General features: G+C 43.4%; 1 protein-coding gene across 2 annotated transcripts in view; it reads right to left on the bottom strand.

Moving 5' to 3' along the window:
• The window catches only part of LOC106561903 (sodium- and chloride-dependent glycine transporter 2), a 70,425-nt gene that overhangs the window by 26,882 nt on the left and 30,115 nt on the right, over nucleotides 1-13,428 (bottom strand). For both annotated transcript variants that reach the window (XM_014126234.2, XM_014126235.2), the window contains exon 10: nucleotides 902-1,026. In XM_014126234.2, coding sequence (XP_013981709.1) covers nucleotides 902-1,026 — 125 coding nt within the window. The remainder of the gene's footprint in view (nucleotides 1-901; nucleotides 1,027-13,428) is intronic.

Genomic DNA, 13,428 nt, shown 5'->3' on the forward strand with positions numbered 1-13,428 from the left:
TTCCAGTCTGTGCTAGCAAAACAGTCCTGTAGCTTACCATCTGCGTCATCTGGGGCTGGAGCTAGGAGAGAGTGGTGGATGTGGCAGCTCATTGAGTGCGGTCTTAGTACCAGCATCGGTTTGTGGTGGTAAATAGACAGCTACGAAAAATATAGATGAAAACTCTCTTGGTAAATAGTGTGTTCTACAGCTTATCATGAGATACTCTACCTCAGGCGAGAAAAACCTTGAGACTTCCTTAATATTAGATTTTGTGCACCAGCTGTTGTTTACAAACATACACAGACTGCTACCCCTTGTCTTAGCGGAGGCGGCTGTTCTATCTTGCCGATGAAGCGTTAACTCCGACCAGCTGTATGTTGTCTATGTCGTCGTTCATCCACGACTCGGTGAAACATAAGATATTACAGTTTTAATGTCCCGTTGGTTGGATATTCATGATCATAGCTCGTCTATTTTTCTCATCCAATAATTGTACATTGGCTAATAGGACTGATGGTAGAGGCAGATTACCCACTCGCTGTCGGATCCTTACAAGGCACCCCGACCTACGGCCCCGATATCTCTGTCTCTTTCTCATGCAAATCATGGGATTTGGGCCTTGTCAGGTATCTGAAGTAAATCCTTTGCGTCCAACCCGTTAAAGAAAAAAATCTTCATCCAGTACGAGGTGAGTAATCGCTGTCCAGATATCTAGAAGCTCTTTTTGGTCATAAGAGACGGTGGCAGAAACATTATGTACAAAATAAGTTACAAATAACACGAAAAAAACACACACAATAACACAATTGGTTATGAGACCATAAAACGGCAGCCATCTCCTCTGGTGCCAAATGATTTCAAATACTTTATCTGTATTGGGATTTTTCAAGGATTTTACCTATTTAAATGTGTAATTTACCTTCATCTGCCACCTTCTCAATGGGCACCTTCAGTTCATGGGCCATGAATCCAATGACGGAGAAGATGACGAACCCAGCGAATATACTGGTGGCACTGTTAACTATGCACACTATGATGGTGTCCCTAAACAAGAGGAGAGGGACGAGAAAGGGATGTAAATGTTACAGGGCTGTAACACATACAGTATTGGAGAACTTGGAATGTTTTTGGAGTGTTATCACACACAAGTGAGTGACTATGTGTTGGTAATTGTTATTATGTGTAAAAATGTCAAAACATTTCAAAAACAGAACCTAAGGATGTTCCAAGTGTTTTACAGGAGTTGATACCTGGTTTTGTTAAAATAATGTCTTCTTTTACATATCTATCGACCATCGTCATGTGTGATATTGAATAAATGAATGAACAAATAAATGAACTATCTTCTGTGCAGTCTTATCCAAATGCACACCATTTGTGGAGAGGTTCAACAGTTCCCTCTAGTGAGAATACTATGGCCTCATACCAAGGGAGAGAGTATACTGTGCCAGTCTCTGCTTGTAGCAGTTTTACTTCTTGTTTCTATGTGGTGGTATTGTCACGGTACTCAGTATCACAACACTTAAATTATCATGGCAAAAACAAAACATGAAGCAGACAGATTTTCATGATGACAATCGTATGTTGGAAATAAACAAACACGTAGCAAAGTGCATGCCCCGCCCACCTCAGGATTCCCCCTTTTCCTGCCATTATTTCAACTGTTTTTGTGAGGTGTAAATTCACTTGTCACAGAATTGTTGCTGGGTAGATTTATTTCAAAAGAAAATCAATGTACATTTCAACACTTGCTTGTACAATCGCTGATTTTACAATCGTGCAAACGTCTGTTCTGACCGCTGAAACTAGTTTCAAGTAAAGTGTCATATGTAAGGGATAGACATGGTATACTAGGATTAAGGTTAGAATGTGTGCGTGTGCGTGTGTGTGTGTGTGTGTGTGTGTGTGTGTGTGTGTGTGTGTGTGTGTGTGTGTGTGTGTGTGTGTGTGTGTTTGTGTTTATCTGTGTGGATGTGTGCTAAGGTGCGGAGAGTCAGTGCAGGTGGTCGGTCCAGTTCAAGTGAAGGGTCTAGGGACTCTTTTGGAAGAAGCTAGCTAGCTAACAAAGAACAACAAAGAATATCTAGTTAACAGAAGAAAAGAAAGAGAAAATCAGGACAGAAGAAAAAGGATATCAAAGTGAAACAGTTCTCTAAAGACACAAGAGACAATAATACAAGAAACAACACTTCTGTAGCTTGTCAACTATGTGTCTGTCTATCCCTGTTCTCTCCCCTCTGCACAGGCCATACAAACGCTTCACACCGCGTGGCCGCTGCCACTCTAACCTGGTGGTCCCAGCGCGCACGACCCACGTGGAGTTCCAGGTCTCTGGCAGCCTCTGGAACTGCCGGTCTGCAGCCAACAAGGCTGAGTTCATCTCAGCCTATGCTACCCTCCAGTCCCTAGACTTCCTGGCGCTGACGGAAACATGGATTACCACAGATAACACTGCTACTCCTACTGCTCTCTCTTCGTCTGCCCACGTGTTCTCGCATACCCCTAGAGCATCGAGCCAGCGGGGTGGTGGCACTGGAATCCTCATCTCTCCCAAGTGGACATTCTCTCTTTCTCCCCTGACCCATCTGTCTATCTCCTCATTTGAATTCCATGCTGTCACAGTTACCAGCCCTTTCAAGCTTAACCTGTTAGGGCTAGGGGGCAGCATTTGCACGTCTGGATAAAAAAATGTACCCGATTTAATCTGGTTACTAATCCTACCCAGTAACTAGAATATGCATATACTTATTATATATGGATAGAAAACACTCTAAAGTTTCTAAAACTGTTTGAATGGTGTCTGTGAGTATAACAGAACTCATTTGGCAGGCAAAACCCTGAGACATTTTCTGACAGGAAGTGGATACCTGATGTGTTGTATTGACTTTAAACCTATCCCATTGAAAAACACAGGGGCTGAGGAATATTTTGGCACTTCCTATTGCTTCCACTAGATGTCACCAGCCTTTACAAAGTGTTTTGAGTCTTCTGGAGGGAGATCTGACCGAACAAGAGCCATGGAACGATGATGTCCCATTAGACACCTGGCGCGCGAGTTCATGTTGGGTACCCTCGTTCCAATACGTTATAAAAGAGTATGCATTCGTCCACCTTGAATATTATTCATGTTCTGGTTAAAAAAGGCCCTAATGATTTATGCTATACAACGTTTGACATGTTTGAACGAACGTAAATATATTTTTTCCCCTCGTTCATGACGAGAAGTCATGTGCTAACAAGACGGAGATTTTTGGACATAAATGATGAGCTTTTTTGAACAAAACTACATTCGTTATGGACCTGTGATACCTGGAAGTGACATCTGATGAAGAGAATCAAAGGTAATGGATTATTTACATAGTATTTTTTTTGATTTTAGATCTCCCCAACATGACGTCTAGTCTGTATCGCAACGCGTATTTTTCTGGGCGCAGTGCTCAGATTATTGCAAAGTGTGATTTCCCAGTAAGGTTATTTTTAAATCTGGCAAGTTGATTGCGTTCAAGAGATGTAAATCTATAATTCTTTAAATGACAATATAATATTTTACCAATGTTTTCTAATTTTAATTATTTAATTTGTGACGCTGACTTGACTGCCGGTTATTGGAGGGAAACGATTTCCTCAACATCAATGCCATAGTAAAACGCTGTTTTTGGATATAAATATGAACTTGATAGAACTAAAAATGCATGCATTGTCTAACATAATGTCCTAGGAGTGTCATCTGATAGAGATTGTAAAAGGTTAGTGCATCATTTTAGCTGGTTTTATGGTTTTGGTGACCCTGTCTTTGACTTGACAAAACATTACACACAACTCTTGTAAATGTACTGTCCTAACATACTCTAAATTTATGCTTTCGCCGTAAAACCTTTTTGAAATCGTAAAACGTGGTTAGATTAAGGAGATGTTTATCTTTCAAATGGTGTAAAATAGTTGTATTTTTGAAAAATTTGAATTTTGACATTTATTTGGATTCAAATTTGCCGCTCTTGAAATGCACCTGCTGTTGATGGAGTGCACCACGGGTGGCACGCTAGCGTCCCACCTAGCCCATAGAGGTTAACATCCTTATCATTTATCGCCCTCCAGGTTCCCTTGGAGAGTTCATCAATGAGCTTGACGCCTTGATAAGTTCCTTTCCTGAAGATGGCTCACCTCTCACAGTTCTGGGTGACTTTAACCTCCCCACGTCTACCTTTGACTCATTCCTCTCTGCCTCCTTCTTTCCACTCCTCTCCTCTTTTGACCTCACCCTCTCACCTTCCCCCCCTACTCACAAGGCAGGCAATACGCTTGACCTCATCTTTACTAGATGCTGTTCTTCCACTAATCTCATTGCAACTCCCCTCCAAATCTCCGACCACTACCTTGTATCCTTTTCCCTCTTGCTCTCATCCAACACTTCTCACTCTGCCCCTACTCGGATGGTATTGCGCCGTCCCAACCTTCGCTCTCTCTCTCCCGCTACTCTCTCCTCTTCCATCCTATCATCTCTTCCCTCTGCTCAAACCTTCTCCAACCTATCTCCTGATTCTGCCTCCTCAACCCTCCTCTCCTCCCTTTCTGCATCCTTTGATTTTCTCTGTCCCCTATCCTCCAGGCCGGCTCGGTCCTCCCCTCCTGCTCCGTGGCTCGACGACTCACTACGAGCTCACAGAACAGGGCTTCGGGCAGCCGAGCGGAAATGGAGGAAAACTCGCCTCCCTGCGGACCTGGCATCCTTTCACTCCCTCCTCTCTACATTCTCCTCTTCTGTCTCTGCTGCTAAAGCCACTTTCTACCACTCTAAATTCCAAGCATCTGCCTCTAACCCTAGGAAGCTCTTTGCTACCTTCTCCTCCCTCCTGAATCCTCCTCCCCCCTCCCCCCCCCTCCTCCCTCTCTGCGGATGACTTCGTCAACCATTATTAAAAGAAGGTTGACGATATCCGACCCTCGTTTGCTAAGTCAAACGACACCGCTGGTCCTGCTCACACTGCCCTACCCTGTGCTTTGACCTCTTTCTCCCCTCTCTCTCCAGATGAAATCTCGCGTCTTGTGACGGCCGGCCGCCCAACAACCTGCCCACTTGACCCTATCCCCTCCTCTCTTCTCCAGACCATTTCCGTAGACCTTCTCTCCTACCTCACCTCGCTCATCAACTCATCCTTGACCGCTGGCTACGTCCCTTCCGTCTTCAAGAGAGCGAGAGTTGCACCCCTTCTGAAAAAACCTACACTCGATCCCTCTGATGTCAACAACTACAGACCAGTATCCCTTCTTTCTTTTCTCTCCAAAACTCTTGAACGTGCCGTCCTTGGCCAGCTCTCCTGCTATCTCTCTCAGAATGACCTTCTTGATCCTAATCAGTCAGGTTTCAAGACTGGGCATTCAACTGAGACTGCTCTTCTCTGTGTCACGGAGGTTCTCCGCACTGCTAAAGCTAACTCTCTCTCCTCTGCTCTCATCCTTCTAGACCTATCTGCTGCCTTTGATACTGTGAACCATCAGATCCTCCTCTCCACCCTCTCCGAGTTGGGCATCTCCGGCGCGGCCCACGCTTGGATTGCGTCCTACCTGACAGGTCGCTCCTACCAGGTGGCGTGGCGAGAATCTGTCTCCGCACCATGCGCTCTCACCACTGGTGTCCCCCAGGGCTCTGTTCTAGGCCCTCTCCTATTCTCGCTATACACCAAGTCACTTGGCTCTGTCATATCCTCACATGGTCTCTCCTATCATTGCTATGCAGACGACACACAATTAATCTTCTCCTTTCCCCCTTCTGATAACCAGGCGGCTAATCGCATCTCTGCATGTCTGTCAGACATATCAGTGTGGATGACGGATCACCAGCTCAAGCTGAACCTCGGCAAGACGGAGCTGCTCTTCCTCCCGGGGAAGGACTGCCCGTTCCATGATCTCGCCATCATGGTTGACAACTCCCTTGTGTCCTCCTCCCAGAGTGCTAAGAACCTTGGCGTGATCCTGGACAACACCCTGTCGTTCTCCACTAACATCAAGGCGGTGACCCGATCCTGTAGGTTCATGCTCTACAACATTCGCAGAGTACGACCCTGCCTCACACAGGAAGCGGCGCAGCTCCTAATCCAGGCACTTGTCATCTCCCGTCTGGATTACTGCAACTCGCTGTTGGCTGGGCTCCCTGCCTGTGCCATTAAACCCCTACAACTCATCCAGAACGCCGCAGCCCGTCTGGTGTTCAACCTTCCCAAGTTCTCTCACGTCACCCCGCTCCTCCGCTCTCTCCACTGGCTTCCAGTTGAAGCTCGCATCCGCTACAAGACCATGGTGATTGCCTACGGAGCTGTGAAGGGAACGGCACCTCCATACCTTCAGGCTCTGATCAGGCCCTACACCCAAACAAGGGCACTGCGTTCATCCACCTCTGGCCTGCTGGCCCCCCTACCTCTGAGGAAGCACAGTTCCCGCTCAGCCCAGTCAAAACTGTTCGCTGCTCTGGCACCGCAATGGTGGAACAAGCTCCCTCACGACGCCAGGACAGCGGAGTCAATCACCACCTTCCGGAGACACCTGAAACCCCACCTCTTTAAGGAATACCTAGGATAGGATAAAGTAATCCTTCTAACCCCCCCCCTTAAAAGATTTAGATGCACTATTGTAAAGTGGTTGTTCCACTGGATATCATAAGGTGAATGCACCAATTTGTAAGTCGCTCTGGATAAGAGCGTCTGCTAAATGACTTAAATGTAATGTAAATGTAAAAGTGTTCAAGAGTCTTGTTCAACAGGCTTGTAAATAGAAAGGGTCTCTGAGCTTGTTGGTATCAGACCTCATGCTCCGATACCATCTCCCCGACAGTAAGGGAGTCAACAGTTCATGGCTGGGGTGTGTGGGATCCTTGATGATGCTCAAATAAAATTGCATTTGTCACATGCTTCGTAAAAAACAGGTGTAGACTAACAGGGTCCTTTTCCAACCATGCAGAATTAAAGATAAAGACATAAATACAGAGTGAATAAGGAATAACAATAACGAGTAAAAACAACATGTACAACGCCTTCAGTAAGTATTCACACCCCTTGACTTATTCCACATTTTGTTGTGTTGCAGTCTGAATTTAAAATAGATTAAATAGAGATTTTGTTGGCACTGGCCTACACAAAATACCCCATAATGTCAAAGTGGAATTATGTTCCACTCTTTATGCAATAAAAGTGGTTAACACATCTCTTTACCCCACCACACATACAATTATCTGTTAGGTCCCTCAGTCAAGCAGTGAATTTCAAACACAGATTCAACCACAAAGACCAGGGAGGTTTTCCAATGCATCGCAAAGAAAGGCACCTATTGGTAGATTGGTAAAAAAAAAGTGCAGATATGAACATCCCTTTGAGCATGGTGAAGTTCTTAATTACACTATCAATACACCCAGTCACTACAAAGATTCAGATGTCCTTCCTAACTCAGTTGCTGGAGAGGAAGAAACCCGATCAGGTTTTGGTGACTTTAAAACAGTTACAGAGTTTAATGGCTGTGATAGGAGAAAACTGAGGATGGATCAGCAACATTGGGCTCGGACTCCCGAGTGACGCAGCGGTCTAAGGCACTGCATCTCAGTGCTAGAGGTGTCACTACAGACACCTTGGTTCGAATCCAGGTAATATCACAACCGGCCATGATATGGAGTCCCATAGGGTAGCGCACAATTGGCTCAGCGTCGTCCGGGTTTGGCCGGTGTAGGCCATCATTGTAAATAAGAATTTGTTCATAACTGACTTGCCTAGTTAAATAAATACAAATATTTTAAAATTTGTAGTTACTATTGACAAAGTGAAAAGGAAGAAGCCTGTACAGAATTAAACCATTCCAAAACATGCATCTTATTTGCAACAAGGCACTAAAGTAATACTGCAAAAAAAAATTGTAAAACAATTGACTTTTTTGTCCTGAATACAAAGTGTTATGTTTGGGGCAAATCCAATCCAATACAACACATTACTGAGTACCACTCTCCATATTTTCAAACATAGTGGTGGCTGCATCATGTTATGGGTATGCTTGTAATTGTTAAGGACTGGGGAGTTTTTCAGGTTAAAAAAGAATTGGAATGGAGCTTAGCACAGGCAAAATCCTAGGGGAAACCAGATTCAGTCTGCTTTCCACCAGACACTAGGAGATGAATTCACCTTTCATGCATCCTTGTTTGCAATAATCTACACTGGAATAATCTACACCTTGTTTGCAATAATCTACACTTGCTTACCAAGAAGACAGTGAATGTTCCTGAGTGGCCGAGTTACAGTTTTCACTGAAATCTACATGAAAATCTATGGCAAGACCTGAAAATGGTTGTCTTTTTTGACAGAGCTTGAAGAATTTAGAAAAATATTGGAGTGCAATACAGATTCCGTCATCTGTGGATCTGTTGATGTGGTATGCAAATTGGAGTGGGTCCAAGGTGTCTGGGATGATGGTGCTGATGTGAGCCAAGACCAGGTTTTCAAAGCATTACATGACTCTAGATGTGAGTGCTACAGTCATTTAGGCAGGTTACCTTGGTAGCCTTTTGTGGCTAGATCATCCAGTTCTATTGACTATTGTGTCACCATGGATACTCCAGCTGTTTTCAAAATCTCGTAAAGAGCTTGGACTGTTCGAAGCCTGATGTCTAAACTGGACTTTCTGGATGTCCGGGTGCATGTTCTGGTTATCTCAGAGACCTGGCTGAATGATTCGATAATGGATAAGGATGTTGCCATTGCGGACCACAACATGTTCAGATGTGATAGACTGAAAAAGGGGGCAGAGGTGGCTATTTATGTAAGATCTTTTATGGCATCATGCTTTAAGCATCTCTGTCCTCAAAATGTGAGAGCTGTTGGTTATAAAGTGGCCATAAGCCAAAATATGCATATTTTTATTGCTGCGGTCTATTGCCCCGGCAGAGGCTGTTGGTATTATTTTTGATGATCTATTTTTGATTATCCTTTCTGGTATCTGAACTGGTTGTGTTAGGAGATCTAAATCTTGATTGGCTTACACATGCCTCAGATCAGTTTAAGAATATCTGTCATGAGTTCAACTTGACTCAGCTGATAATGAAACCCACTTGGATTAATATAAAAAACCGAGCAAACCTTATCCTGACTAACCGTCCCCATAAGTATTTGGCTAGTGGCGTTTTTGCAAATGGTATCAGCGACCACTGCCCTATTGCTTGCATTAGAGCAGGTATTCCCAATGCCGTCGGGGTTACGCCAAATAAAAATATATGATTCACCTTTTTTTTTCTTCTTCTTCTTCTTCTTCACGTTTTCAAACAGTCCATTTATATTTTCCAACGGGGCTATACATTTGGGTGAGGGTTTTTTCTCACCTGAGTATGCTTGTTTCACTGCCAAAAATAAAATGAAACCATCTAGTGTTCAGCTAAATAACAACACAATGTCAAATACAGGTAGACTAGTCAAATAATTAACATCCAATCCCATAAACCGTTACTCTCTCGCGGGAATTCCACTAACGGTCCGTATGTAGCCAAAGTAGCTGCTGCTCATGTTGGTATCTGTACAGATGGCGCAAAAGCCAAGACAGGGAGACATAGTGGAGTGGTAACGCGCGTGCAAGCAGTTGCTCCGATGCCACTTGGGTACACTGCAGCATCTACCGAGAGGCTCTTGCTGCCAAGGGAATGCCTGACAGCTTGAAAGACATTTTGGACACTACAGTAAAAATGGTTAACTTTGTTAAAGCAAGGCCCCTGAACTCTCGTGTATTATCTGCACTATGCAATGATATGGGGAGTGACCATGTAACGCTTTTACAACATACAGAAGTGCACTGATTATCAAGGGGCAAAGTATTGACACGTTTTTTTTTTATTGAGAGACGAGCTTAAAGTTCTTTACTGACCATAATTTTCACTTGTCTGACCGCTTGCATGATGACGAGTTTCTCACATGACTGGCCTATCTGGGCTATGTTTTTTTCTTGCCTGAATGATCTGAATCTAGGATTACAGAGACTCTCTGCAACTATATTCAATATGCGGGACAAAATTGAGGCTATGATTAAGAAGTTGGAGCTCTTCTCTGTCTGCATTAACAAGGACAACACACAGGTCTTTCTATCATTGTACAATGTTTTTGTGTGCAAATGAACTCAAGCTTACGGACAATGTCAAATGTGATATAGCAAAGCACCTGAGTGAGTTGGGTACGCAATTACGCAGGTACTTTCCCGAAATGGGTGAAACAAAGAAGTGAATTCATTATCCCTTTCATGCCCTGCCTCCAGTCCACTGACCGATATTGGAACAAGAGAGCCTCGCCGAAATTGCAACAAGTGGTTTTGTGAAAAATGTATTTAATCAGAAGCCACTGCCAGATTTCTGGATTGGGTTGCGCTCAGGGTATCCTGCCTTGGCAAATCGAGCTGTTAAGACACTGTTGCCCTTTGCAACCACTTACCTACGTAAGAGTAGATTCTCGGAAAAGAGTGGATTCTCTGAAAATTATTTAAGACTGAGACTCTCTCCAATACAACCCAACATTGCAGAGTTATGTGCATCCTTTCAAGCACACCCTTCTCATTAACCTGTGGAGAGCTATTGAACAAATAAGGTTTTATATGTAAGATGGTTAAATAAAGAGCAAAATTATTGATTATTATTATATTATTATTTGTGGCCTGGTCCTATAAGAGTTCTTTGTCACTCCCCACGAGCAGAGTTGTGACGACAACTCACACTCATTCTTATGTTCAATAAATGTATCATATAGTGTGTGTGTGACAGGCTTACAATGATTGCAAAAAACAATATTTGAGTGTGCACTGACCCTGGTGCTAGAGGGGGTATGCAGCTGGAGTTTGAATGTTTGAAGGGGTACGGGACTATAAAAAGTTTGGGAACCACTGCATTAGATATACCAAATTGAAAAAGTCTGACCATCATATAATTGTGGAGAGAAATTTAAAACAAATCTCACCCTAGTTGTTTGTTCATGAGCTACAGTATATTATTCAGAGATTTTTTCTACTAGTTGCATACCAGATCCTGTTGTGGCACTTACATTTTTGTCATCCATTTTTAGCTCTCTGGCTGATAAACATGCCCCTTTCAAGCGACTCAGTCAAAAAGCAAACTAACCCATGGTACTCTCCTGTACTCTCAGGCCTCTTGATAAGAAATCAAGCCTGGGCCAAGGCTAGACAAACTGGCTCGTTAGCTGATTGGCAGCTACTTAGGCAATTGAGAAATAGGTGCACTGCCTCTGTTAAACAGGCCAGATCAAACTACTTCCTTAGCACTATGATCCCTCTAAATTCTGGAAAACTGTTAATTTACTAATGCAGGGTAATTCCTCTACTTCCCTGCCTAAGCAAGTAGTTTTAGACTCATCATTACTGAGAAAGTTTTGTGATGCTTCTAATCAGCATTTTATCTCAGCTGGTCTCCGATTTTAACCTGTTAGGGCTAAGGGGCAGTATTGACACGGCCGGATAAAAAACGTACCCGATTTAATCTGGTTACTACTCCTGCCCAGTAACTAGAATATGCATATAATTATTGGCTTTGGATAGAAAACACCCTAAAGTTTCTAAAACTGTTTGAATGGTGTCTGTGAGTATAACAGAACTCATATGGCAGGCCAAAACCTGAGAAGATTCCATGCAGGAAGTGGCCTGTCTGACAAATTGTGTTTCATCTTGGCTCTTTTTATTGAAGACTGAGGATCTTTGCAATAACGTGACACTTCCTACGGCTCCCATAGGCTCTCAGAGCCCGGGAAAAAGCTGAACGATATCGAGGCAGGCTCTGGCTGAAACACATTATCGCTTTTGGCAAGTGGCCGATCAGAGTACTATGGGCTTAGGCGCGTGCCCGAGTCGACCGAATGCTTTATTTTCTTTCGTCTGTTTACCTAAACGCAGATTCCCGGTCGGAATTTTATCGCTTTTTTATGAGAAAAATGGCATAAAAATAGATTTTAAACAGCGGTTGACATGCTTCGAAGTACGGTAATGGAATATTTAGAATTTTTTGGTCACGAATTGCGCCATGCTCGTCACCCTTATTTACCCTTTCGGATAGTGTCTTGAACGCACAAACAAAACGCCGCTGTTTGGATATAACTATGGATTATTTTGAACCAAACCAACATTTGTTATTGAAGTAGAAGTCCTGGGAGTGCATTCTGACAAAGACAGCAAAGGTAATAACATTTTTCTTATAGTAAATCTGACTTTGATGAGTGCTAAACTTGCTGGGTGTCTAAATAGCTAGCCCTGTGATGCCGGGCTATCTACTGAGAATATTGCAAAATGTGCTTTCACCGAAAAGCTATTTTAAAATCGGACATATCGAGTGCATAGAGGAGTTCTGTATCTATAATTCTTAAAATAATTGTTATGCTTTTTGTGAACGTTTATCGTGAGTAATTTAGTAAATTCACCGGCAGTGTTCGGTGGGAATGCTAGTCACATGCTAGTCACATGCTAATGTAAAAAGCTGGTTTTTGATATAAATATGATCTTGATTGAACAAAACATGCATGTATTGTATAACATAATGTCCTAGGGTTGTCATCTGATGAAGATCATCAAAGGTTAGTGCTACATTTAGCTGTGGTTTGGGTTTATGTGACATTATATGCTAGCTTGAAAAATGGGTGTCTGATTATTTCTGGCTGGGTACTGTGCTGACATAATCTAATGTTTTGCTTTCGTTGTAAAGCCTTTTTGAAATCGGACAGTGTGGTTAGATTAACGAGAGTCTTATCTTTAAAATGGTGTAAAATAGTCATATGTTTGAAAAATTGAAGTTTTTGCATTTTTGAGGAATTTGAATAACGCGCCACGGGATTACACTGGCTGTTGAGTACCTAGCCCATAGAGGTTAAAGAAATTATGGTCATACTGGTCTTGGCCAGTCAGTTGACTGTTCTTCCCACATACAGCCTCCAGTTGCCTCAATGGATATCAGTAAACCTTAATTGACTTAGGAAATGGTCGTGGACGGAGCAATTCCCGTACCAGGCTGCGATGCAACAGGTCAGGACACACTTGATGGTGCAGCGGTAGTATTTGGAGAGGACTCTGGGTGGCATGTCAAATTTCTTCAGCCGCCTTAGGAAGTAGAGTCTCTGTTGCGCCCTCTTGACAAGAGTGGGGTGTTGGCCCATGTCAAGTCCTTGGTGATGTGGACGCTGAGGAACTTAAAACTGCTGACTCTCTCTACTGCAGTCCCGTTGATGTGGATTGGGGCATGTCCCTCTGCTTCCTGAAGTTAACAATCAACTCCTTTGTTTCGCTGATGTTGAGGGAGAGGTTGTTGTCCTGGCACCACAATGCCGGTTCACTTACCTCCTCCCTATAGGCTGACTTGTCATTGTTGGTTATCAGGCCTACAACAAGTCATCCCATCCTGATGGAATCCCACTGAGAGGCAATGTCACGAATCCCACCGAAGGTGGC

This window comes from Salmo salar, chromosome ssa11, assembly GCF_905237065.1.
Source record: "Salmo salar chromosome ssa11, Ssal_v3.1, whole genome shotgun sequence".
Classification (NCBI taxonomy): Eukaryota; Metazoa; Chordata; class Actinopteri; order Salmoniformes; family Salmonidae; genus Salmo; species Salmo salar.